General features: G+C 52.9%; 4 protein-coding genes across 4 annotated transcripts; 2 read left to right on the top strand and 2 right to left on the bottom strand.

Annotated features, from left to right (window-relative positions):
- Positions 1-1,049: 1,049 nt before the first annotated feature.
- On the bottom strand, positions 1,050-2,042 carry N0V96_010156 (uncharacterized protein; the record flags this gene model as incomplete). Its single annotated transcript, XM_053196700.2, has 1 exon — positions 1,050-2,042. The coding sequence occupies one exon, from the start codon at positions 2,040-2,042 to the stop codon at positions 1,050-1,052; it is 993 nt and encodes a 330-aa protein (XP_053045855.1).
- Positions 2,043-2,792: 750 nt separating this feature from the next.
- On the top strand, positions 2,793-4,519 carry N0V96_010155 (uncharacterized protein; the record flags this gene model as incomplete). Its single annotated transcript, XM_065758858.1, is given in 3 exon segments — positions 2,793-2,799; positions 2,814-2,821; positions 3,527-4,519. The coding sequence occupies 3 exon segments, from the start codon at positions 2,793-2,795 to the stop codon at positions 4,517-4,519; spliced, it is 1,008 nt and encodes a 335-aa protein (XP_065612625.1).
- A 4,530-nt stretch (positions 4,520-9,049) lies between these two features.
- On the top strand, positions 9,050-11,986 carry N0V96_010154 (uncharacterized protein; the record flags this gene model as incomplete). The annotated part of the gene is made up of 3 exons (XM_053196703.1): positions 9,050-9,151; positions 9,217-11,832; positions 11,885-11,986. 3 exons carry the CDS (start codon positions 9,050-9,052, stop codon positions 11,984-11,986), a joined length of 2,820 nt encoding a protein of 939 aa, XP_053045858.1.
- Positions 11,987-18,080: 6,094 nt separating this feature from the next.
- N0V96_010153 (uncharacterized protein) lies at positions 18,081-19,997 on the bottom strand (the record flags this gene model as incomplete). Its single annotated transcript, XM_053196704.2, has 5 exons — positions 18,081-19,106; positions 19,167-19,203; positions 19,262-19,489; positions 19,539-19,838; positions 19,888-19,997. 5 exons carry the CDS (start codon positions 19,995-19,997, stop codon positions 18,081-18,083), a joined length of 1,701 nt encoding a protein of 566 aa, XP_053045859.2.
- Between the last annotated feature and the right edge of the window lie 4,950 nt (positions 19,998-24,947).

Here is a 24,947-nt window from a genome sequence, read left to right as displayed (position 1 = left end):
AGTCGAGCCATGCGTGGCGCATCAGTGGGTTCTTTTCTTCCAGTTGTCTAACAGGGTTGTCAATGGTTCTAGCTTCCAATGGAAGACAAGAGTTGATCATCTTAATGATGGCTGTTAGGCAGGCTAGCCCACGTATGCTGGCCGGTCGTCGTCGATACAACCAACCAGTGGGCCAGTCGTTGAGAAGTAAGTAATCTTGTAGCGCTCGATCATTCGTGAATGCACGTATGCCCGCCATCTTTGAGCGAATCCTTGTCGTCGATTTTCAAATACTAAATGTGGTTGGACTAGAGAGGGGTGAAGAGTAGCCGACGGGTCTGAATGAAAGATTGGGAGGATGTTAGAGTGTCGTGCGTGAGTTAGGACGAGAAGAAAACTTTAAGCGACGTTCTGGCTTCAGTAGTGAGAAGGCATCAGAGGAAAGAGCCCACTCCTCATTGCGGTCTGAATCACCCGACCGCAAGACTTCTTCTTTTGGCATCGTACCTTCCAAATTATGACACCATGGCATATGCCGATTTCAACTTCGGAATACACAATGCGTATACCGATCCGGATGAACCAAAAGAAATTTCGAAGAGTGCGTTGTGGAGCGAGATGTGCCCAAGCCCTCCGATATATCCTATAGTATCTCGTGTAAGCGATGCGCCTCATCTTGATTCAAGATAAAGACAGGAAAACTTAACTCGCAAAGAAAGGCCGACGAAGAGCTCTCAGGCCGTCAAGGCAGAGACCGGATATGCGAGTGCGACTTGCCAGCACAACACCTTGGAAGTAGGCTGATTGCTCGTTGGACTTCGAGAATAGCGGCCGGGAGTGCGATCAGTTTTCACGAAGACAACGCTATTCATAGAAACGACGTGGGAGAACTAGATTGTACTAAGCCCTCTCATTGACAGACAATCTTATTCAAGTAAAAACTTTGAAGATGACCCAAACAATACAAACACCACTCGTGGTCGGCAATCGTCTTCAATTTTTTATATCAAACGAATCACAGAACTGGAGACTACGCCTAATGCCGACGTCTATAGCCAATTGACTCAGTGTTAAAAGGCACCCATTGCCCGAATCGCCAGAACCTTGTAGTCAGAGCAGCAACTCGGAGTCCACTCCGATAGGGCTCGGGAGTCTTCGTCGAATTTCTGGCCCCTCTGGCCTTGCGCCTCGTTCGAGTTCTCGGAATTGCTGCCCGCAGGACTCGATGTCCTATTCTGGATCTCGTACCGCCTGTTGGGGATGTCGGAGAACAGCAAGGGGCTTTCGAACCAATCGGTCTCCGTGTACAAGTTGGAAGACGCCGGATATCGCTGCGCGATGTACATCTTGATGAACTTCCGCACCTTTCCCCAATTCAAGTCGCCATGCGCCTTGGCTACGTCTTCTAGGTAGCTGGTCAACTTCGAAGGGGGCTGTCTCCCTGGAATCTTCGTCGAGAAGTCGACAAAAGCTGAGATGCCTGGGTACTCGGTCCATCGTGAGTTCTCGCGCGTCTCGAAGTCGAGGATGCGGTCAATGTCGACCCAATCCATGACAGCAAAGATGGCCGAGGTCTCGTAGGGACACTTGACGATAGGGCCGACTGATTTGCGACCGTTAAAGAGTTGTCTCCATGTCTGACTCTCCATCTTCCGGCGCTTGTTCTCGATCTCCTTCGAGTACGGGGCGTAACGGGTGACGATGTAGTCCTTGGCCATGCAGTTCCACTTCAGGCCCGCTGCTTTATTGCGTCCATTAATGCGGATAAGGGACTCAATCTCATGGCGGCCGTATTTCACTGCGTCCAGGGCAGGGTTCACCAGATCTGACAGAGGCCAGTAGACGGACTCGGAACAGAGGTGATGAAGCCTCTCAGCGCGGGCTCGCGTTGCCGGACTCATAAACTGGCCCGTTTCATTCTTGGAGAGAATGTGGGCCAGCCAGTCTGCCGCTTCCGCGGCCTTGGGAGACGGAAAGTCTCCCGAGGGCTGCGGGGTATATGTCAGGGCAGTCTGGAGGTTGCCCATTCTGAAGTCGACGCGATCGTTGTGTTGAGTGGCCATTGTAGTGGAACTTGGGAGATAGATGGCTTCGTGGAAGTATTAACCAGTGAATACGAGAAAGGAGGTTGGAATAATTGAGTCAAGGCGAGGAAAGGGACTAGACGAGAGGTAAGAGAATTGAAGTGCTACAGAGAAAAAAACCTGACTATTGGGGAGAAACCTGACTATTTGAAGACCGCAGGAAGATATATCCGTTTGGTAGCTTGCCTTTGACCGAAGGGGTCGAATGGCCACTTGAGAAGGGAGAGTACGCACATCGAAAAGGTGGACGAGCTGCCGTCCCTCGCATCTCCGATTACCTTACGGATACCTCGATGTTACAGTTTGGCCCATGATTCGGTCAATCTTTTCAACTTCAATTCTGGTTACCGATGATAGGCAATACCATGCATCTGGATCTCTTTACAAGCTATAACAGCGCTCATCATCACATCCAGCGGAGCCAAAAAAGGGGTTGTTGCACTCCCGGAACTGAGATATTTGGACCGTTGTCAGGGGCTGCCCGGCCTCCACAGAAGGCGCAGAGTTAGATAATCTGATTCAATGATCATCCAGACTGGGCTCTAGACGGAAGAGGCGGGAGTAAGAAGCATTGGGACAAAGGCCGCTACAGACGCTGAGATGGAAGGTGAAGCTATACCCAATGGCACCCTGACCTTGGATCAAGCTTTGAGAACGAAGGTGAACATCGTGACGAAAAGGGTCTCTGTTCTCGCTATAATGGGCACGACCGTGATTTGAAATCTCAAAATGGCATGTATTTCCAGGCAGTGGCTACAGTGAACTTAGACGAGTGCGATGGATCATTAGAGTGCTACCTGGAGGTTGAGTGAGGTTGAATTAAGATACGGCTATATAGATATACGCCCCACTCTATGCGACAAGAAGATTATATTCATCAATGCAAATTTGATACAGGAGTTTCTCAGAATCCCTGCAAGCTCGTGCCGATAATAAGAAGATCGCGAAAAGCATCTTTATCACAATGCTACCGAGACGCGTGCCATTAAGTCTTTTCAGGCGAACCAAGCCGTCGTTGTGTCGCGCCTACAGCTCTAGCCACGCTATCAGAGGTGCGCCTCCAACGAAACCCCATATTCACTCCATCCTAGGTACATCAACTAACCCTCTGCGTAGAGCACGATGTAGTGATCCTACGTCAACGAGGGGCCAAAGAGCCCAAATTCCACCTCTCACCTCCTCTCCGACCGGACGCGGCGATCAAGCTTTCCTACGGTAGCAAAGTAAACGCCTCCGACATCATCGGCAAGTCCTTTCTCGACTCGATCAAGGACAGCGGCGGCCGCAATGTGCGACTCCTCGAGGCCTCGCTCGGGCAATACGTCGCCAACTCCCCGCGCGTGGCGACACCGGTATGAAACGACTTCTTCCCAGGACCTGAAATATTGAGAAATAAAAAAATTAAAAAAAAAGTTATTGGCCGACAAAGACTGAAACGCGCCATGCGGCAACTCTCGGGCTAGATCTACCCCCAGGATGCCAACCTCATCGTGTCCTTCCTCGACCTGAATCTTCCCGTGCCCGGTGAGGACCCGGACTTTGACGCCGGCCCGCCCGTCGAGATCTTCGAGGCCGGCACGGGCATGGGCGCGCTGACGCTGCATCTCGCACGCGCGATCCACGGCGCCAACCCGCCCTTGCCGCCGCGCCTCCGTGACGCACTTTGCACAGCACCGTACGCGAAGAACACGCTTCGGAAGGAGGTTGCGTCAGACGAGGCAGCGAAGGAGGAGGATAAGAAAGTGCCTAAAGCAGTACCGCACGCTCTCGATATCGAAGACCCGGAACTTGCGGCGCTGTACAAGGAGCACCTGGCGAGTCGTAGGGCGATCCTGCACACGTTGGACGTCAATCCGACATCGAGCCGGATGGCCCACGGCCTCGTTCGGCACTTCAAGAGGGGCCTGTACCTCTCCGACGTCGACTTCCACGTCTGCACAATCCGATCGTACCTGGCCTCGCGCCTCGCCGAGAATGGAGGCGAGGCGTTCCTCTCGCACGTGATCCTCGATCTCCCGGCCTCACAGGACTACGCCGACATGGCCGTCAAGGCCCTCCAGCCCGACGGCAAAGTCGTCATCTTCTTCCCGTCCATCACGCAGATCCTCGACTTTGTCGTCTGGGCAAAGGACACGGAGCAGCCGCTGGTGCAGGACCGCGTTGTAGAGCTGCAGACATCGACGTCGGGCGATGACATGTTTCAGGACGGCACGGGCGGTCGGAACTGGGACGTCAAGGTTGTGAATATTCGCAAGGCGATTGAGAGGGGTGAGACGGGTGCGGCGGCGAGGGGGATCGTTTGCCGGCCCAAGGTCGGATCGCGAGTTGTCGGGGGCGGCTTTGTTGCGGTGTTTACAAAGTTGCCTCCGACGGCTGCCAAGCTAGAGGAGAGCGCGGATGAGGTTGTAGCTGTTCCTGAAATTACATCTGTCCCCGAGACTGAGGCATTGCCCTGAAGGGAAGCGCCAACAAGCTCATAAGGGAAGAGTTATCAACGGTGAAGCAATGGAGGAGAAGAAGGCGAGCTTCTTAGGTCTTCAGATCGCCTATGCCCGTTCTTCATGTAGAATACTTGTGTTATAGCTTGTGTACGTTAAGGCGCCTTGATAGACCCCATAGAGAAGAGTCACATAGGTATAACAGACATGTATATCTGAGCAAAAGAGAGATCACCACACTGCGGATGTTGGCGCAAAGTGACAGAGCAAAAGATCGCGGAAGTGAGCCGATTTCCTGTGTTCTCTCACCTCTATCTTCGAAGCCGGGATGTCATCTAGACTCAAAACAAAAACATACAACACCAGGTATTCGCTGGTCGTCACCGACCCAACTACTAATCCGGCCCTCATTGGCTTATCTATGGGAGAGCGGACGGGATCCCGAGTTTTCCAATGGGTATGGTCGTATGTGACGATTTCAGGATGCCAAGTTGATTATATCGTGACAAGGGCGATGGCGACCTTTCAGCCCATCGCGGGCCTGATCCTAGTACACAATCACTAGAAATTCCAGGTCTTGTTTAGACCCCCTTGAACGAAGAATATCATTGGGTATTTCAACCAAGGCTCTCTACGCCTTTAGAGGCACAACATCGCATTGCGAAGTAACCATCCCGAATATCCAGGGTTTTGCATGATGGTGTTGGAGATCACAGTACAAATACAGTGCGCATACACTTTCCAGCCCGAATCCCTCTACTCCACACTCCATGGCGTTCACATCTCCAACCTCACTTGATCAACTTCAAGCAACATTTATCACTCAGCTGGATCCAACCTCACTAAAAGCTTGCAATATGACTTCTTCAGGCACCGTCACGCAGCTCTCGATTCCGCTGCCTCACTCCCTCGACACCCGCATCCACATTCATCTGAGCACCAAGGCCAAGGTGGCAACCCTCTTCCTGACCTCAGTGACGCAAGACGAACAGTCGGGGCCAGCGGCACTTGGCTCGTTCGTATACGCACTGCCAAACGTATTTTCCATCCCACATCCCACCACAAATGGCAAACATACCAATACGAGCTTTTCTTTACTGACACACAAACAAAGAGACTTGAGCCGGCTCAGCCCATCTCAACGGCTATTTACTCGGTGGAGTCGACACTGGAGTTCACGACGCGGGTGGCCAAGCTGCTAGCCAAGAGGGCCAACATGCCTGTGTACGTCGGCTGCTCCATCAACCTGGGCGGCGCGGCCATGAGCCTCTCGGTGGAGGAGGAGATGGAGGCGTTCCGGGCCATCGTCGACGTCGTCACGGCGAAACTCAAGGGGAGAGCCCTTAGTCAACGGTGCTTGAACACACACAACCCAACTCTCAGTAGCGATGTTCTGGCGCAAGGAGGTGCTGGTATATAGACCCGAGTCACACAGTTCCAATTCTCCCGCCCCTTGTTTACCGCATTTCATCGACCGCCGCTTGCGATCTTTGGAGGGAGCGGGAGCGGGAGCGAACGGGGCGAGGCCCTCGCTGCTTGCGACTTCCTGAAGTGGATTGTGTGACAGTCACACAAGGGCTTGGGGATGTTGGACATGCGGCGTGCCGGGCTCACGAGGGGGCCCCGGGGTCTGGACGCGGCGGACCGAAAGGTGATGTCCCACGCGTGGCTTCGGGCCGTTCAGCTGCACATCCGGGGTTGCCGGGCTGAGTGTGCAAGAGGGAGAGAGGGAGAAGCGCGTCATCGCGATTCAGTGAGCAGTCTATACAGCGTGACGGATATCAAGGAGACAGCCGCGATACCCAACGTCATAGACAATAAGGACCGCCATCTCTAGTCTTAACGAGGCTGCGCTCGAGGTTGCTATGACAGCGTGTGCAAATAATGCAAGTGATCTAGATGGAAATTTGGCAGGCGACATGTTAGACCATGGCGTCCGGCACCTACGAATTTTCTGAAAACCGATCCCATATTGCTGGTTCTCGTGGTTCGACGTTTTGACTTTCTTCTGGAATCTCTGGAAGGTGTTTACTCTCCGAGTCTAGAACGTGGCTAAGACGTACCCGAGCAATCTGAGCTGTAATCGTCCGTTGATTTTGGCCATATGGTTCTCATTTAAGATTATTTTGTCCTGTTTCGTGGTAGAAGTTCGGCTCATGAATTTTTTTTTTGTTTAAGCTCTTTCCTCCTCTTCTCTCTTTCTCTTATGAGTTGAGGTACGGGATGCGCTCTGACCGGGGTCATAGGATCTGCACGTAATACCTTGGGTATAGCCATTCCCTTTGTAGAGTCGGCGACTCAACGGCGATGACTCGCGAGGGCAAGAAGTCTGGGAACCTGCGCGGCTCAGAAGTTTGGGTCGGACACAGGGAAAGTTGTCGTTCTCAGATCCACCTTCCAAAGGGGGGCGGGTAAGGTAGTGGGCGGAGATATCCCTTGCGGCTTCAGGTTGAACCCTCGGAGTTTGATCCTCGCCTCCTTTTCCCCCGTTTAAGGATTCAACAGATTCAGAGTTGTCGAGGAAACAGGAAATGTCTACAGTGTACGTACAAATAGCGATGGGAGGATCTTGTCACTTGCGGTGTGCACGAAAGAATGGTTTTCTGAGGCCTGTGCGACGCTTGTGGAGTCCCACCGCATTTCTGGCAACGTCAAAAAGAGAGAGAAAAAGATGCAAGCAACTGCCCGTTCTCAAGGGGTTAGTTTACAGTTGCAGGGGTCGGTCAAGGTCTCTTCTTTTGCGTGTTCCACGTCAGTTGTCCTAGACTCTACCTTGGGAAGATCATCCACTACAAGTTCATGACTTTCAACTCGACGCCAATGCTGGACTGACGATGGCATGCTCGCGAGGCGGCAAATCGAAGATGTTGGAAACTTTCTTTCGAATTCCAGCGCTGAGGCACAACGGCAAGAGCAAGCGTGACCCACGTGCTGTCTAAGAAAAAAGTGAACCCTGGCAGGAACGACAGACTTTATCGACATGGCGTGGTGGGGGAGAGCCTGCCGTGCCTGCCCCATCTGGTCGACGCAGGAGGAACGAGGGGTAGAAAAGAGCACGGGCCATAAGGTGAAGGTACTGCAGTCTGTGAGAGGAAGACGGGACTCCATTTGTCCACAGTTCCATGAGCTCAAGATTTTTTTCTCCTCTTGGTGGGCAGCAGTGCAGCTTGTGGAAGGACTACCAGGACCTGGACTGGACTGAGCGTGAGACCGACACACATCCTACATCGGCAGAGGGACCGACCAGCAGGACGGACCACCTTCCATTTTACACATTTCCTCTGCCGTTTGCAACCGTCTTGAGTTCCCACCTCCTGAGGTACCGTATCGTTTTCCCGGTTTCTAACTGCCTGCCATTTTAGAAGTTTTCCACCTACCTTACCTTATTCATCCCATCGGATTACTTCTATCGCTTCTGCCCCAAAACCCCAACCCCATTCACATGCCCACTGAACAAGTTGTAAACTTGAATCTCACAGCCTGCTTTCTCATTATCGAGTGGTGGATAGGTATCCGTACATACAGTCACATACATATTTGCCTAGATGCTGGAGACAACGGGGAAAGAGGCTTGTGATTAGAGAGGAGAAGGCAGACAACTGATATGCACATGTTCTTTTACACGACACTGATACACAGGTGACAGCTCAGCACATTAAACTTTTGGATATTCATCGCCACGACTGTTGGGATGGACAGAACTCAGAGAGAGAAGACGACCACGGCACGGCTAAAATTAGTACTTGCCGTACTTCTCATTCGCACATGTGCATCTGAGGTGCCTTTGCCTCTTCCCCCCCCCTGACCACCTTTCTTGCCTGCCTCACCTGCTCAGGTCATTCGAACGGAAAACGGACGCCTCAAACCGCTCGTCTCGCCCACAGAAAGCAGCCATTTGGGGGCCAACGCACCTAACTAACTGTATAGGTACCTTAGCTGCCTTTGCATCAAGGTAACATAATACTGAGGTGAAAGCTGTAGTAAGGTAGTGCGGCGTGTCCTCGCTACGACTACCTAACCTTCTTACGGCGTACCGTCCACGGTACGGGCCCAGATGCGCTACGACGGACCACTAGCGCTGCGACTCTGTGCTTCTTGGACTGGGGACCTTCACTGATCCCACCTCTGCTCAAGGTACCTTCTCCCAAGTCACATTAACCCTTCTCCGTCCGCTCGAAATACCACGTCCAAGGTACCGTTAGGAGGCGGTCTCGTGCAGAGGTACCTTACCTATTACCCGCTACTCCGCCGCACCATAGTTATCGCGAAAAAAAAGCTGACAGGCCGACCCCACCATTTCGCCAGTCAGTGTGTTGCCAGCCGCCAATGTCAACGCCCACTGCCCTTACTACCGACCGTGGCCCTGGCCGAACAACTTCAACGACTGCCCCTCTCTACCCTCCCGCCGTGCTCGACAACCACCCGACCGATCGACCTCACACCATCGCTCCGTCGCTCGAATCCTCCCCCGATTCTCGACCACCTCACAAGTCGCCAGCTTTGGTCTAACATCTTTTTTTCCAAACTACCCCCAGAAAGGCGCCAGTCATGGCCTGGCAGCCGGCCCCAGAGTCCTTGAGCCAGCTGGCTGCTTGCCTCAAGGACTCGCTCAGCGGATTCGACAAGAATGCGCAGAAGCAGGCAGAGATTGTGAGTTGCCCACCATTCGTTCCCTTCGCCCATTGCGACCCTTGCTAACCACCATTGATGCGCAGATGCTCACGCAGGCCAAGGCCTCTCCCGACTTCAACAACTACCTCGCCTACCTCTTCTCCAGCGCTGATCCTCCCCAGGGTGTACAATGCTCAGCCCAAGACTTCCACCTCGTGCGCTCTGCCGCCGCGATTATGCTGAAGAACAACGTGCGCACCAGCTACAAGCAGATCCCCGAGAACAGCTTGGCCCTCATCAAGATGGCCGTTCCCCTCGGTATCCAAGACAAGAATTCCCAGGTTCGCAACTACGCCGGCAATATCGCGACCGAGATCATCAGGAGAGGCGGTATCCTAAGCTGGCCTGAATTGCTTCCCCAGCTGCTCAGCCTCATTTCCAACGAGAATGGTCAGATTTCCAACGAAGGCCAGGAGGGCGCCATGTCCGCCATGGCCAAGATTTGCGAGGACAATGTCAAGGTTCTGGAGCGTGAGCACAACGGTCAACGCCCCTTGAACTTTTTGCTTCCCAAGTTTATCGAGGCCACCAAGAGCGAGCTGCCCAAGGTCCGCGCCAAGGCCCTGACTGCTATCAACGTCTTCACCCCACGCAAGTCCCAGGCCATGCTCAACAACATCGACAGCCTCCTGAACCACCTCTTCATCCTGGCTGGCGACCAGCACCCTGATGTGCGCCGCCAGGTGTGCCACGCCTTCGTCCAGCTGGTTGAGACCCGCCCCGACAAGCTGCAGCCCCACATTGCCGGCCTCGTCGACTACATCATCACCCAGCAGAAAAGTGATGACGAAGATCTGGCGTGCGAAGCCGCCGAATTCTGGCTGGCTGTGGGCGAGCATGAGGACCTGTGGCGCTCACTGACGCCCTATCTCGACAAGATCATTCCTGTTTTGCTGGAGTGCATGGTCTACAGCGGAGAGGATATTGCGCTTCTCGGTGGTGCATCAGACGACGAGGAAGAAGAAGACCGTGAGGAGGACATCAAGCCTCAATTCGCCAAGAAGTCTGCGGCCAGGGGTAAGGGTGGCGAGGCCTCAGCCGATACCGCCCAGAACGGAAATGCCTACGAGAAGCTGGCCAGCATGGATGATGATCTGGAAGAGGGCGAGATTGACGACCTTGACGATGGCGATGAGAACCCCGACGAGCGCTGGACTATCCGCAAGTGCTCCGCCGCTGCTCTCGACGTCTTTGCGCGTGACTTTTCCGACCCCGTCTTCACTGCCATCTTGCCGTATTTGACGAGCAACCTCAAGCACGAGGAGTGGCAATACAGAGAGGCCGCTGTCCTCGCTCTCGGCGCAGTCGCCGAGGGAACTATCAACGCCGTTACTCCCCACCTGCCGGAGCTCGTCCCCTACCTCCTCTCACTTCTCGGAGACAACGAGCCCATTGTCAGGCAAATTACCTGCTGGACGCTCGGCCGCTACTCACAGTGGGCTGCGAACCTCGACCAGAACCAAAAGGTGACCTACTTTGAGCCCATGATGGAAGGAATCCTCCGCAAGATGCTCGACAAGAACAAGAAGGTCCAGGAAGCTGCGGCATCTGCTTTCGCTAACCTTGAAGAGAAGTCTGGAAAAGTCCTCGAGCCCTACTGCATCCCTATTCTGCAGCAGTTCGTCCAGTGTTTTGCCCGGTACAAGGACAGAAACATGTACATCCTGTACGACTGCGTCCAAACCTTGGCGGAGAACATTGGTCCCGTTATTGCTCAGCCGGACGCCATGAGTCTGCTGATGCCAGCCTTGATTGAACGCTATCAAAAGGTCAGCGACGATTCGCGTGAGCTCTTCCCCCTGCTAGAGTGTCTCTCTTACGTTGCCATGGCGCTGGGGTCTGCCTTCACCCCTTATGCGCAGCCCATTTTCGTACGATGCGTCAATATTATCCACACGAACCTCGAGCAAAGTCTGCAGGCCACCAACAACCCAACACTCGACTCCCCAGACAAGGACTTCCTCGTCACCAGTCTCGACCTCTTGAGTGCTATTATCCAGTCTCTCGAGGAGGACAAGAAGCAGGAGCTGGTCCGGGGCTCAGAGGGAACATATTTCGAGCTTCTCGGTTTCTGTCTCGAGGATCCTCAGGACGATGTCCGGCAATCAGCTTACGCTCTGCTGGGAGACTGCGCGAAATACGTTTTCCCCCAGCTTGAGAAGCACCTAAATTCAATTTTCCCCATCTTGCTGAAGCAGCTGGATCTCGACAACATTCTCGACGAGGAGATTGACAGTGGCTTCAGCGTTGTTAACAATGCATGCTGGTCTGCTGGCGAGATCGTCATGGTCAACAGCAAGGCAATCTCTCCTTTTGTCCCCGAACTCCTGCAGCGTTTGGTTGAGATCGTCTCGAACCCTGGAGTACAAAACGCCGTCAGCGAGAACGCAGCCATTGCTCTCGGTCGCCTCGGCATCCATAACTCTGAAGTCCTAGCCCCTGTACTGCCGACCTTTGCCGAGGACTTCCTCTCAGCTATAGAGCACGTCGATTTCCTGGAAGAGAAGGCCACTGCCTTCAAGGGCTTTACCCTGGTCGTTGGACAGAATCCCCAGGCTATGGAGAAGGCGCTTCCCCAGCTCTTTGTTGCCATTGCAAGGTACAAGGACATTGCTTTGAGGAACCCAATCAAGGCCGAGCTGCACGAGCACTTCCAGAAGGTTAGCACCTCCAGCCCTCCTCTGCGTAGCGATATCTACTAACATATCCTAGGTTATTACCATGTACCGGGAGATGATTCCTCAGTTCAACGACTTTGTGAACCAAATGCGGCCCGAGGATCAGACAGAACTCCGCCAGTACTACTCTACATGACGAGAGCATGTGGACGCAGTTTGAGCGTTTGCGTATGAAGACGACGTTGAACACGAAGAAAAAGGGCCCAATTTTGAGCGATCTTTCATGATATGACTTGGGGAGGAAAATACCACCGAGGCGTCCTTTACAAATGAGTAATGACGATGCTTTTTGGAAGAAAGAGCAGAGCAGAGAGGAGAGGAAGAAACATATCAAGGGAGCAAAACAGGCTTGTAATTGGGTCGCAAGAGAAGATCAAGTCGAAAGAAAGAATGCGACGGAGTTACGACGTGAAACAAACACACCTGGCAATGAGCTTTTCTCTGCGACACAAGTGATTGGGGGCAGCCGAGACGGATCGTTTGTTTTTCTCTTTTCTTTTTTTACGCAGCATACCGACGGAGCCAGCATCATGTGACGGGGTGTTAGGGGCAGAGCAGCTTGGAGACAAGAGACGCTCTTTGTTTTCTTTGGTACATGAGCTATATTCTTTGTGGCTCGTGGTGGAAGGGTCAGAGTAATGGGAACATTCGGTAACTGGGCGCCGCGCCTGGGGAACTGGACAAGCCTTCAAAGCTCGCTGGGAGGACGCCATTATGTGTTTTTCACAAAAGCAACATTTGGAAGTGAACCAACACTCGGGGAGAAAGGTTAGGAGGGTTGAACACAAGACAACACCAACCCGTGCGCAAACAAAAAAACAATCACACGGCTTCCCCGCCGGTATTGAAATAGGAAAGCGAAGGCGTCATGATGCATGCAAAACACACCAAAATGGGGCTTTAACCGTCGTAGATAGGTAGATAGGGTAGATAGATAGCTTTAGCATAGGGGGTTTCCATAACCCCCGACTGGCCCCATGGGGCACCGCGCCGCGCGGAATTCAAGTTTTGGTATCTTCAGTCTTGATGGGAGTTTGATTGTGGTGACTTGGGATGTCAGCTTTGTTATTGGTAAGGTAATGTGTCATCGGTCTTGGCCCCTGAAGGCAGCTGCGTCGGTGACTAGGAACGCTGTCTATGAATTGCTGTATTCGTTTGGTCTTGTGTATTGCGCGAAGAGGTCAATCTAAGTTGAATGAATACTCGGCACTGACGAGAGCTTGAGTACTGCTGGTTCGAGGATAGGACCCTATCGTAGGCTCTGCACATAGCCTTACTGTTGGAAGCGGGAGGGCTGAGTGGCGTATATAAAGACAGACTGGGATCATTGCGACTTCATTCGGCACCGGACGCGGATGACTTGATCCGCCATCAGTTTCTCCTAGTATGCCGCGTTGGGTAACCTTCTCGGATGTTTCAAAACTTTGACGCAGTAGACCGACCACAGAGCGAAAGACGGTTTGCGCCTTCGTCTTTCGATGTTGGTTTCTTGGGTATACGTTCTGAGATAGTTCCCCGGCCGGCCATCGAAACCGGGAGAGGGAGGTTTCAAGGTAAAGAAGCTTAATGAAGGGGTGTTGTCTATATCCCCGCCAGCTAGTCAAGAGTACTTTAATCTTTAGATGACTCGTGACTTCAAAGTCTCTCCGAAGAACGACATCGAAGTCTTGAAGGCTGGATAAGAAGAAGAGATTCTCAGTTCCTCATGCTACGAGGTATTTATATGAATTCTAGAGACGATAAAAACTAAGCTTTCCCGAGCCCTTCCCCAGCCCTGGCGCAAGGACACGCAAAGTAACGCGCTCTCCTACCATAATTTCTATTCTTTTTTCAATTTCTACGTTAGGGGAGCTGTGCATTGAAGGCAATAGATACTTCGTAGCGACTTTAAACTTTTATACCGCCATTAGCTGATAAGGTAGTCCATTTGCTTGCTCTGTCGAGGCTTGCGTCCAACCGTGAGATCTCGGCCAATCTCTCCTCGGCCATCCCAGCAGAGGTCATCCGAAACTGCTAAATCTCTTGTTCACGCTCAAATGACATTTAGTAAGGTAAATAACATTTCGGCGTCTATAGCCACTACCGAGTCAGACCGTATTAGAAGCCAATACGTGGGCAACCGTCATCGGCAGCGCTAGGCGCTATATCTTTTTCCATAACAAAGGTTTTGCTTTGAATGCCGCAGGTAATGATAGCGAGGAAGCTCGCTCATCGGTATCGATCATTCTAGACCTCCTTGCTTCCACAAATTGTCCTGCCGAGAGGCTTACACATCAGGCGATGCAGCGATAAGCTCGGGTATTTCGTCCGCATTAAATGTGTAAATAGATACGCTTATCTTCATATCAATCTACCAAGCTTGGAAGAGTTTTCCTCTCGAGTAGGGTGGTAATGAACTGTAGTATCGCAGCGAACGTGCTTGACACAGCAGTCATCTCTTCCATCAACAGCTTACAGAAAACCGAGCAACAACAAGAAGTACAGAGCGCCTTTCATTGTGGCTGGTCACTGTAGAAACCCATACGATTTGAGATGGCAGGGTGTGAGTCTGCTCAAAGTCATCTTCACAAGTGGCAAAGGGGTGACTCTTTCAACATCCAAAACACGTGACCTCGACTTTGACTTTGAGGACAGAAGTCAACTCAGCTATCTCTCGACAGCAAATGGATTTTCTGATCATCATTGAGGTGGTATGAAGCGACCTGTTCCCTCGTTGCTCCCCTGAATAGCGCTCCGATGAGAGAACCCTTAAGCCTTGAGCCTTGAAAAAGTCATGGTTCTCCTTGGGATACCACGCGAAGTCGAATATCATTTTGACTCATTGGCTTTCAAATCCGCCCATTGGTAGTCTGTCCAGCTGGCCAATTCAGTTGATGTAGTAAACATGGATATATGGAAGTACTGGCTAATCAGCAACTCCCTAAAGCGATTCCTTTCGTGCATCCGCCAGTTTACAGAACCCCTATCTCGAGGGGGCATCGCCAAGAGCTCATTAACAATAGCGTCCATCTCGAGTGATGAGGCTATTCCAAGTCTTTGGGCCGTCTTGAGATTCCGCCTCTTGTTCTAGCGAAAATCACCTCCTCCGGGAAGCATGCCCAGCCAGACCCAAAGTCTCTGATCCAAATGTTGACGACCAAACACAAGCGGGAACGAAGAGGCCATCGCCCGACGAGGTATCTTGTTTAGAAGTTCATCATGCCACTCAAATCTCTCAAGTACTGCTGTCCGGAGAAAATCTGCCTGGATCGGCTTACCCATCTGCCCACGCGCTCAGGCAACCTGTACCTAGAACAGGGACGGACTCAATGGATTCGAGGCGAGGAAAAGACTGCTGCAACCGAAGAGCTGAGAGAAAGAGTACAGTAAATCGGTAATCTCAGAAAAGACGAGATACTTCGAAGACCCAAGACTTTCAATAGCCGAGACCGACCAGCCTCACCGGTGATGCTCTCCTCTCTGCTACATGGCATGCATGACTTCCGGCCTAGCCAACCACCACATCTCCCCCTTTATACGGCCGTTACATGTCTATCATCAACATCACCGCCGTTATCGTCCTACCGTAATCTCTAGCCTCGTATACCACTCACTCAATCACCTCCCCTTCAATCCATGATCCACATCCATCAACAAACCCCCCGTGCCGTCGTGCCGTCAAATCCCGACTACCCTGTTTCAATACCCGCCACTATCTATTCCATCTAGTCCTCCTTCAGCTGGGCCTCGCCTCGCCTCGCTTCGCCTTACTTCGTCAGGTCACTTCTTGGACGATCATATGCAGTTCTCCGCCGCCGCCTTTCTTCCACCTGCCAACCATCCAGCCAATTGACCAGTCGGCCAGCTAAACAGCTAGCTAGCTAGCTCTTTCACATCCGTACACAATTACCTAGTACATCGGACCCCGGACGCCCCAACCTTGTCCCTCCCAACCATTCTCAAACCCAATTCCCCCATCAAGACAAAGCAAGAAGGAATAAGCAACAAGACGCTCACGCGTTGACAAGCAAAAGAGCTGCGGATACAGAGACAAACTACTACTATAGTGGAGAAACACCACACGAGCATGGGAATCTATAACCCTGACGACGATCCCCCTCTACTACCCAAAGAAGCTCACACTCTGGGTTCCTCATTCAGCCCGCAGGACTGCAGGGAGGGTGACAATCCGAAAAAAAGAAGAAGAAAAAAAACGCCTCCCCGAAAAACACCATTCGCATTCGACTTCCTAAATCAGACAAGAAGAAGTACGAGATAGGAGATGGGGGACCCTTAGAATATGCAGAAAAGACCAAATTACAGAAAATGTTCGGTTCCGACGGCGTAGGAAAAAATCAAGAAAAGAAAGCACACCCAGCTGCAGCAAGCACGCAAAGTAAACACACACTACCGCATGTACGGAGTAAACTTCGACGCCAAGGATGGAAAAACGCTAGACTCGTCAACACACGAAAAGCAAATATCCCTATCCTGGTCCCCCCCCCTTGGCTATTTCGCGCCATTTCGCCTCCTCTTCCTCCTCCTCTTCCTCTCCCCAACCACCCACCCCCGCGTCGTCGGCCGTAACATATCATAATTTTAAAATCCAAGATCGATCCGGTACTCTCATTCCATACTCATCACACTCATCACACTCATCACGCACCCCCTACGTGCCTACTCCTGCCGGAGTTTTTCTCGCCTGTCTCGTGAAGAAGGGAAAAGAAACCCCCCAGCTGTAACAAAAGCATTCACTCCCAGCTACCTGGATCTTACCTCGATACAGCTAGTGACATGTCACAAATGAAAGGACTCTTAATGAGCAGAGAGAGAGAGAGTGTGTGTGTGTGTCATGGTGCAAAGAGAAGCCAAATGTAATGCGCGTCGTCAAACTGGTTTGTATATTTCTTCCACACACCGAGTACGCCCATCATCCCCTGCTTAGTAGTAGAGGGACGACGGCAGCAAGACCCCAAAGCCAAGTCTGCAAGCTAAAAGCTAAAAAGAAAAAAAAAAAAACTCATTACAAAAAAATCCCGGCGCTCAAAATCATCCCTTTTTTTCTCTCCAACGGAGAAAGGAGTAAAAAAAAACTCATTAAATCCAAAACTCTTTTTGTCCTCGGGTACAGGTTAAGAAAATCTGGCGGCGAGAGGCAAGCCTTCTCCTATCCGCGGTAACATCAAATAAAGAGATCCAAAAAAGCAAAATTTGTTAACTCCGCCCAATGCAGTTTGGAGGTTTCGAGCCATCCATCCAAGTGTTTCCCTTGTGTTGTGTGTGTTGTGAACTCCTTTGTAACGCCGAGTGTGGGTTGTGTGTTTTGCATCAAACACGAAAACAAATCGCTATGCAAGTTTGGATTGTAGGTGCCAATGTAATCCGTAAGGAGTGTGTGCGAGTGTGTGTATCTTTCTTTCTTCCCCCGTCTCTCTATAATTCGGGATGCTTTTTCTTCTGTCGTCAAGTCATAAAAAGGAGTGTGATGCACTGGGTATCATCCGATGCCGGTGAGAGTAGGGAACGTCTATGGTTGTGGTGGATCGGGGGTATCATCTTCGATAATTAAGGGAGTATCGTCGTAGATTAATGTTAGGCAGTTGTCGCCGTTGAGGTCGTACATAGTTGGTGGGAAAAAGGATAGTCGTGGCGATGCGGAGGCGTCTGGCGCCCTGGATCAACCGGTTGATGTCTCGAAAGGAGTGTATTGTACATTGGCGTATTGTGTCGATGCAGCAGGTATTATTAAAGATGTTTCGAAATCAAAGGGGGTCCCAAACGATGGTAATGAAAAAGAACTTGAAGGTGGGAGGAGATATGGAGGCAGGGAGCAGGCGGAGGGACTCATGCCTCGCGCTCCTTGCCCTTCTCGCTGTTGTTGAACTGGAAGGTCGGTGTCGACGGCACTCGCTGTTGGTTGCGCGGCGGGAAAGGTGCGCTGACCGACATGGGAGAGTCTCCAGTGACGGAGACGGATGAGGACGGTGTGTGCCGGTGACGTGGAAGAGGCATGCCGCGAGGAACTGGTGACTCGGGAAGGGGGAGCATGCCAAAGAGCTCGGGGTGGAGGAACGGAGATGGGGGCAACGTGTTGAGCGAAGATGATGCCAGGACGTTGGAATCCTCCGGTGGCGGGTAGGTAGGGGTGGTGGGCATCCTGAGCGGCGGTCAATCCGGCATTCTTTCCAAGCGACAATTGTATTGAGCCGTAGTGGTTATCGAGGGTGCCATGGAGGAGGGGCAGGGCCTTTCTAGATCCACAGGGGCTGCTGGGTGGTGGGAGAGACGAACCCGACGCCAAAGTTGTGGGAACCGCCGACGATGGGGGTAGGCACGCCGCTCATGTCATAACTCTCGTACGAGCCGTACTCCTCGTTGTCGCTATACGCAACAGAGCCCTCGAATGTCGAAGATGCCGGGCTGTAGCCGCCGTAGTTGGGGCTGGGAATGTTGAGATACTGCGAGTTGACGTACGGGGACGACAGCACCAAAGGGGAGACGTTGCTGGGCGGCGCGGACTCGGCATTGAGCATCTGCAGGGACTCGGCGCTGTAGCTGAAGGCAGGGTTGTGACCATATGGCAGATACGAGTCGCTGACGGGAGGCAGGGGAACTGGCTCGTTCATGTAAAAGTTGGGAGGGTTGAACTGCGGGAACGAGGGCGTTCTTGCGGGTTGAATCCAACCCATCCTTGAGCGGAACTCATTGACTGTGTCAATGGGGAACTCCATGAGTGTCAGCGGGGTCTGCAGGTCGCCGTCGTGGTTGGCCGAGATGTTGATGGACAGGAGGCGGCGGGCGATTTCCTCGACGGGGCCAATGGACAGGCTGCCAAAGTAGGCGGCGCCAATCTCAGTGAATAGGCGCTCCATGATGAGGGCCACTGTGTAGTAGTAGGCAATGATGATGAGTGCGCTGGGCGATCCGCCCGTCTGCTTGAGGTACATGACCGGCAGCCAGAAGAGCCACGTCCGAAGCGGACGTAGGCGCTCAAACTGCTGGGAGACGGACAGCGTGGGGCTGACCTTGCGGGCGCCCTTGAGGAAGCTGATCAACTGCTGGATTGACTTGGTGTCCTCCTTGTTGTGCTTGAGATGGGCCTCGACCTTTTGGAGCTGGCTCAGGGTGCGGTTAAAGGCGTCAATGTCCTCCTTGCGTGGCTGGCTCGGCTTGTGATCCGGACTGGGAGAGGCGGGAGCGGTTGGGAATGTGCAGCTCTCGGCGATGAAGTCGCCAAATTGGGACTCGTGCTTCCAGGAGTCCATGGCCTCGATGACCTGAAGAGTGCGAGTTAGCAATGTTTCTCAAATCCTGGCGGCTTCCTGTGTACAACATACCGATGAGGTTCCTTGCATGAGCTGGGTCCAGCTTCGCCTGCAATTTTTGCGTTAGCGCTGTACTGCATAGCGGGTGGTTGCTGCCGGTTGCCTACCAATCTGTGGCTTGCCACGACAGAACAAGAGAGGCCGCCAAGACGGCATCCGACGTCTCGCGGTCGAACATGCCAATAGCCTCCTGCAGACCCTTGAGAGCGACGCCGCGGTGCTCGTATGCCATGTTGCCCACCAGGGGGCAGTCGGTCAGGAAGGCAATGTGCGTGGCCGAGAAAGCCAAAAGCGCATGCATGACATACGGGTTCGTCGCTCCGATCTTGATGATGCTATTTTGGATCAGCACGGTTTGGCGTGGAGTATGCAAATCCTACTTACGTGGGGATCTGGCGTGTCCAGAGGGTGAAACCGTTGGCGTCAAAGGTAGCCAACTCGTTGCAGATGGAAGCTACGTGGTAGATCAATCTGAGATCCTCTACGGACAAGTACTGAGGGTTCGGTGCCGGGTAGATGCCGAGGTTAGGGAACGGGAACACTCCCGTCTGTTGCCACTGCGAGATTTCTGCTTCGACCTCAGGAGTCCACATGAGGTCAGGCTTGTCGGGCGTTGTTGACCTATCCTCAGGCATGGGCATGTCGTTGTAGGGGCAGCGAATCTTGTGCTTGGTGCAGTTGCGGCTGGGGTCGTGTTAGTTGGCGGCTCGAGAACGAAGCAAGAAGTACTCACCATTGGGGAAAGTTCTCATCGCATCTGATGTGACGGCGCTTACAAGTCTCACAGCCCTTGCGGGACTTGGTGTGACTGCGGCGGGGAGGACCACCACCGGGACCGGCCATTGTGAGCGGAGAGATGAACTAAACGAAAGAACTGTAAGTGTCAGTATAAAGCGGGAAACGGTGGGCAGGCACAAAACGTACATGCAAGTATACACGGACAGACGACCGTGTATGGATAGCGAGTGGAGGATCGTTACTGGGAAAGCAACGTAAGGCTTGGTCTCAAGACTAGACTTTAATACTGCGGAAGAGTGTTGATAGACCGGGGCAGGCGATGCAAAGGAGCAGATGCGTCCACGGATGTGTAAGCGACCGGCAGCAGGTTGGTCAGGCGCTTGGTGTGAGGCGATGACAGGAAAATTGGTAAAGAAAGCCGCTTTGCTCGATAATCGATTTGGCGGATTCCTCTTACGTCTCTTTCTGTCCTTGATTCCTTTCTTTCCTCTTCTTCTTCTTCTTCTTCTTCTGTTCCCAGTTCCTGATACTAATAGCGATCGTGGGTGGGCGGGTTCTGAGTTTCCCGAATTTCCGTTGTATATCTCTAGTCCTCTGTTTCCGAAAAAGCGAGTGTGGTTGATCAGAAGACCGATATTTCAGTGATGGAGCATTTGCTGGTTGTAAGCCGAGTTGTGGGAGAGGCGGGGTTGTAAGCTAGCGAGTCCCGGGTGTTGTTGAGGCTAGAGACCAGGGTATTGGGCGATGAATGCTTCGAGGCTGAGGCTGCTGGGGTAGACTGAGCGCGGTTTGGAGGGCTTGGTTCTCCTTTCCTTTTTGTGTTCTGTTTTGTTTCTCTTCCGAGGATTTTGTTGGGAGAGAAATAATTGAAACAAGAGGGCGGGAGGAGGTTGGCTTCGAGGAGGGTGGTTTTGAGATTTTGGCGGAAAAAGAAAAACACAAGAACGCGAAAGCGAATGACAGGAGTCAACGAGGACTTCCTAAGAGTAGAGTTAGGAAAAAGCGAATGTGGTTGAGGACAGCGCGAGCAGCTCAACGAGGCTGATGAGATTTGATGTTTGATGTAGGCTGAGAGGAGGGGAGACAGGAAAAGGCGGTGGTAGATGGGCCGGGGACAGATACAGTTAAATAATGGCACCTCACCCTCACGTCCCCAAGAGGAGGAGAGACAGTGGCCGCAGCAGGCACAGCACACACACACACACACACACCCACACCTCACACACATGGACGCACACCACTCACACACAGGCTCAGTCCAGTCTGGAGGAAGAGGGCGGCACACACGGTTGAGAAGTGCCACACCAGGTCCGGCCTAATCGGGGCAAGGCATGACCACCGGGTGGGAATAACGGGGCATGACCTGTGAGCAAGGGCAGAGGAAAAGAAAGCAAAGAGGAAAACAGCTGTGCTGTGCAGGTTGCTGCAGCTGATACTCCTCCTCCACCTGGGCGAGGGTGTGTGTGTGTGTGTGTGTGTGTGTGTGCGTGTGGATGTGAATGAGATGTCCAGGTGCGCAGACCCCAGGCGTAGGTGCGGGTGCAAGGTGCAGGGCTATGAGAGGAGGCAGAGAATGGATGGGACAGGGACATGTGTGGACTGTGGAGGGGAGGGGCCGTCCGTGCTAGGATCGTTGCTGGGACTAGGCAGTGTGAAATCCGTACGTACCGGGTCATTAACTCGCTCTCTCTCTCTCTTTCTCTCTCTCTCTCTCAGCGATGTGCGAGATGTATCTCTGTATTTGTGTGCGTGTGTGTGTATGTCGGGTGTCGGGTGTGTGAGAGTATAGGTAGTGTATTCGTACACTATTGTCCTTGCTCTTCTACTGCGGATGCCTTTTCCAAAGGTGACAGAGACCGAGTGAGTGGCCTCAGTAATGACAGATCCAGCAGGTTCTGGATCCGAGAAACAGGGTTTTCGCGGATTCTGACACAGTTGTCCGCGGCTGGGGTTAAGCCTGTTGGACAGAGAGGCTTGGAGTGTGTCGGTGAAGACTGGTGCGTCGCGGAGCTTATTCTTCTTCGTCCTTCTCTCCGTACCGTTGTCGTCCGTAAAGGGGGCAGGAGTGAATCGCGATGCCCTGTTGAGATAGGTACAGTAGGAAGGGATGGGATGGATTGGGATGAGATGGGACTCTAAGATGGGAAGGGGAATAAGAGCAGGGATCCCGGTTATGAACAGCCAAAGAATCGAGGCGAGAGAGATGGTAAGGATTGGCTGTGTGTGTGTGTGTGTGTGTGTGTATGTGTGTGTGTCCGTACACAAGGTAACGCAGGCGTGTGCATGTACTTTAATGCATGGAGAGACTGGGGGTGCAGACGAGAGAATGAGAATGAGAGATGTAAAGAATAGTTATTTCTCATCGAGGATGGGACGACTACAAAAAAGAATCCGGCAGGGCGGAAGAAGATGAGTACGTACAGAACAAATGGGGGTGAAGAAGAATGAGAGGAGTACTCCATACAGGAGATAATGGGTCGAAGTCGCCGCCGGCATGGATAAATAGGTACCAACTAAAAGACTCCTTGTCATGTCTGATGAGCTTGATGTCAACGGCCATCATCATGTCTTGATGTTCGGGCGTGTATTGACACGGCACCCGAGCAGCTTGCCCCAGCATCCGGTAGTCGTTCGTAGTCTAGGGCAAAGGTAACCAACCGTGAGGTAGGGAATTAGTCTGGGATTTCCTTAGACGAGGCAGACGCTCGGCGCTATTCCGCGTCTACCGTGTCTATCAACGTCGGTATCTGTCAAAGACGGCCGTAGTAGGGTCGTAGTGTCGAGTGTAAAGACATGACTACGCCCGAAATGTTAGTTTCGTGCTGTACTGGGCAATGTGCTGTTTGTTCATCGCACCGCCAATCTCCCCGTTCACCCGCCAAAAGTCGACCCAAAAAAGAGCCAAAATTAAAAATAACCCTGGGCCCCTCCTCCCGTGGGTGAGCCGGCTTCTTGGGCCCCAACCAAAGGCGGCGGCGATTCTCACTTGCAAAAGAACTAACGCAGAGGGAGGGAGAGACCGGGGGCCGGGGCGAAAGGGCCACTTACTGGGGGCCACCAGTGGGAGTGACCGAGAGGTGAAAATAAGCGGTGGGGTCAAGTCCATCCAAGAGAAGACACATGATTGACCGACCAAGCCGAGGGGCGGGTGAGTACCTAAGTGAGCGAGAGAGAGAGAGAGAGAAACTGAGAGAGAGGAGTGTGTGTGTTAGCGAGCGAGTGAATGACTGACTGACTTTGGCCTCTCACCTCACCCTCTCGAGACTTTCTCTCCTCTCCACGCCGCGTGCTGATGAGTCTAGTCCGCAATGGGGCTGAACAGCTGTGAGAATCGTCTTCTCGCAGCATGCTCGCATCGTGTCCTTGCCGAATTCCCACCTCCTTTCGCACCTCTCTCTCTATCTCCTAGCAACCCACACTCCCCCTCCATACCGAACCGACCACTGGGAGACGGCCCTTGGGTTTGCTGCGCCTCAAGCTGCTGCTTCCGCTATGCTTCGCTTTTGCTTTCACGTCCCAAAGTTCGCCGACGGAAACATGCTCTCCAGCGCTAGTAGACAGGTCGCACTGTCTCCATGATCCGTCTGGCGACTTTCTAGCGCGTTCCTCTGCTATGCCCTTCCCAGTTAGCCATCCGCTGAATATGTGGCTGGTTTCTCCTCAGGCTCTGGCACAGGGCCCCGTTGCCTCTGTTCCCTTCGCCTCCCTGGCGCCGTCGCAGCCCGGGCTGCTGCTGTTGGTGATTCTGCCGCTGGTCTCACTCTCGCGGCTGCTTTCGCTGCTTGTCTCCTTCGGGGATGGCTTCGTTACCTTTGCTGTCCCCTGCTACCGGCCCATCATCGCATCACTGCATCGCGCCGCTGATGCCATGCCATGCCATGCTATGCTGTTTCATTATCGCTCCGTATAGCCTCTCTATTTTCGATGCTCGCTTGACTGGACCTCGCGACCACCGGCCGAGAAGCTGTATGAGCCTCAGAAGTCAGAGGTCAGAGAATAGGGGCAGGGGTCAATCTTGTCCCGATCCAGTCCAATGACACGCTGCGGCCGAGGTGTCGGCAGGGAGCTAGTCGACACGATGGAGGCGAAGCAATCGCCAGTCAGCGAGTACTGTATCGTTGCTTGTCTGTGCCAGCGTCTGTGCTGGTGACTCTTTGCGACGCTGCCGAACCAGTCATGGACAACGTCCCCAGCTCGTTTCAACTCAATCCATCCCATCCCGTCCCATCTTTCGGTCTCTCGTCCTTTTTACCCTCATGCTCATGCAAACATGCTTGTGCAACGCGTCCACTCAGCCGATGACAGAGCACCGCTCACCATCCAGTCCCAGACAACCACTTGGCTCAGCTTCATGCGAGCTTAGCTCTGTGCCCTTGATTTTTCGTGACACCAATCAGCAAGAAATCTAGGCAATGCCAACGTTCGGGCAAAAGTCAAAAGGACCCGTCAGACCGGAGCTCGGGCGGCAAGCAGTATCCGCTGCTTTTTATGTCCATCCCAACTATAGACTCAGACAGGAAGACGAAAACAGAGGAATCAAGGGGTAGAGAGATCCCGCGATCCAGGACAACATTTCCGTGGCCGCAAGAAGCTTTCATGTTTGGATCTTGCGGATGGAAACCTCTCTGCGAGCCTCTCCATACTGGGCCTCGCTGTGACCAAGGCCATCTCCTGGCTCGGTAGACCATCGTCGCCCAGGCTCCAGCTGGCAGACTCAGGTGACTTAGGTAATAGCGTCGACAGTTGAGTTGCGGGACCTATAGCATGAGAATAGTAGGCGGCGACCGTAGACAAGTTGAGTTGAGCACCGCCCAGAGTAACAATCCATTGCCCTCGGCATTCGCCATTTGGGCTTGCATGGCCTGCATCTGACTAGTCTCCTCCGGGGCTGAGAGGGTGCTCTTCATGATGTATTCGGTCAGAACCCGACTAGGAGGCCAACATCGCCATGTGGACTCAACTTGCCTGCCTTTCTATGGCTCCGGGTGTGGTGACATGCAGTACCGTCCGTCGCCAGGACCCTACACAAAGGTCCCGTCACCTTGGCCCATGGCA

Source organism: Colletotrichum fioriniae, assembly GCF_027942845.1.
Source record: "Colletotrichum fioriniae strain IMI 355084 chromosome Unknown scaffold_13, whole genome shotgun sequence".
Taxonomy (NCBI): Eukaryota; Fungi; Ascomycota; class Sordariomycetes; order Glomerellales; family Glomerellaceae; genus Colletotrichum; species Colletotrichum fioriniae.
The sequence above is the reverse complement of the archived record's forward strand: the minus strand, read 5'-3'. Positions and strand labels throughout refer to the sequence as shown.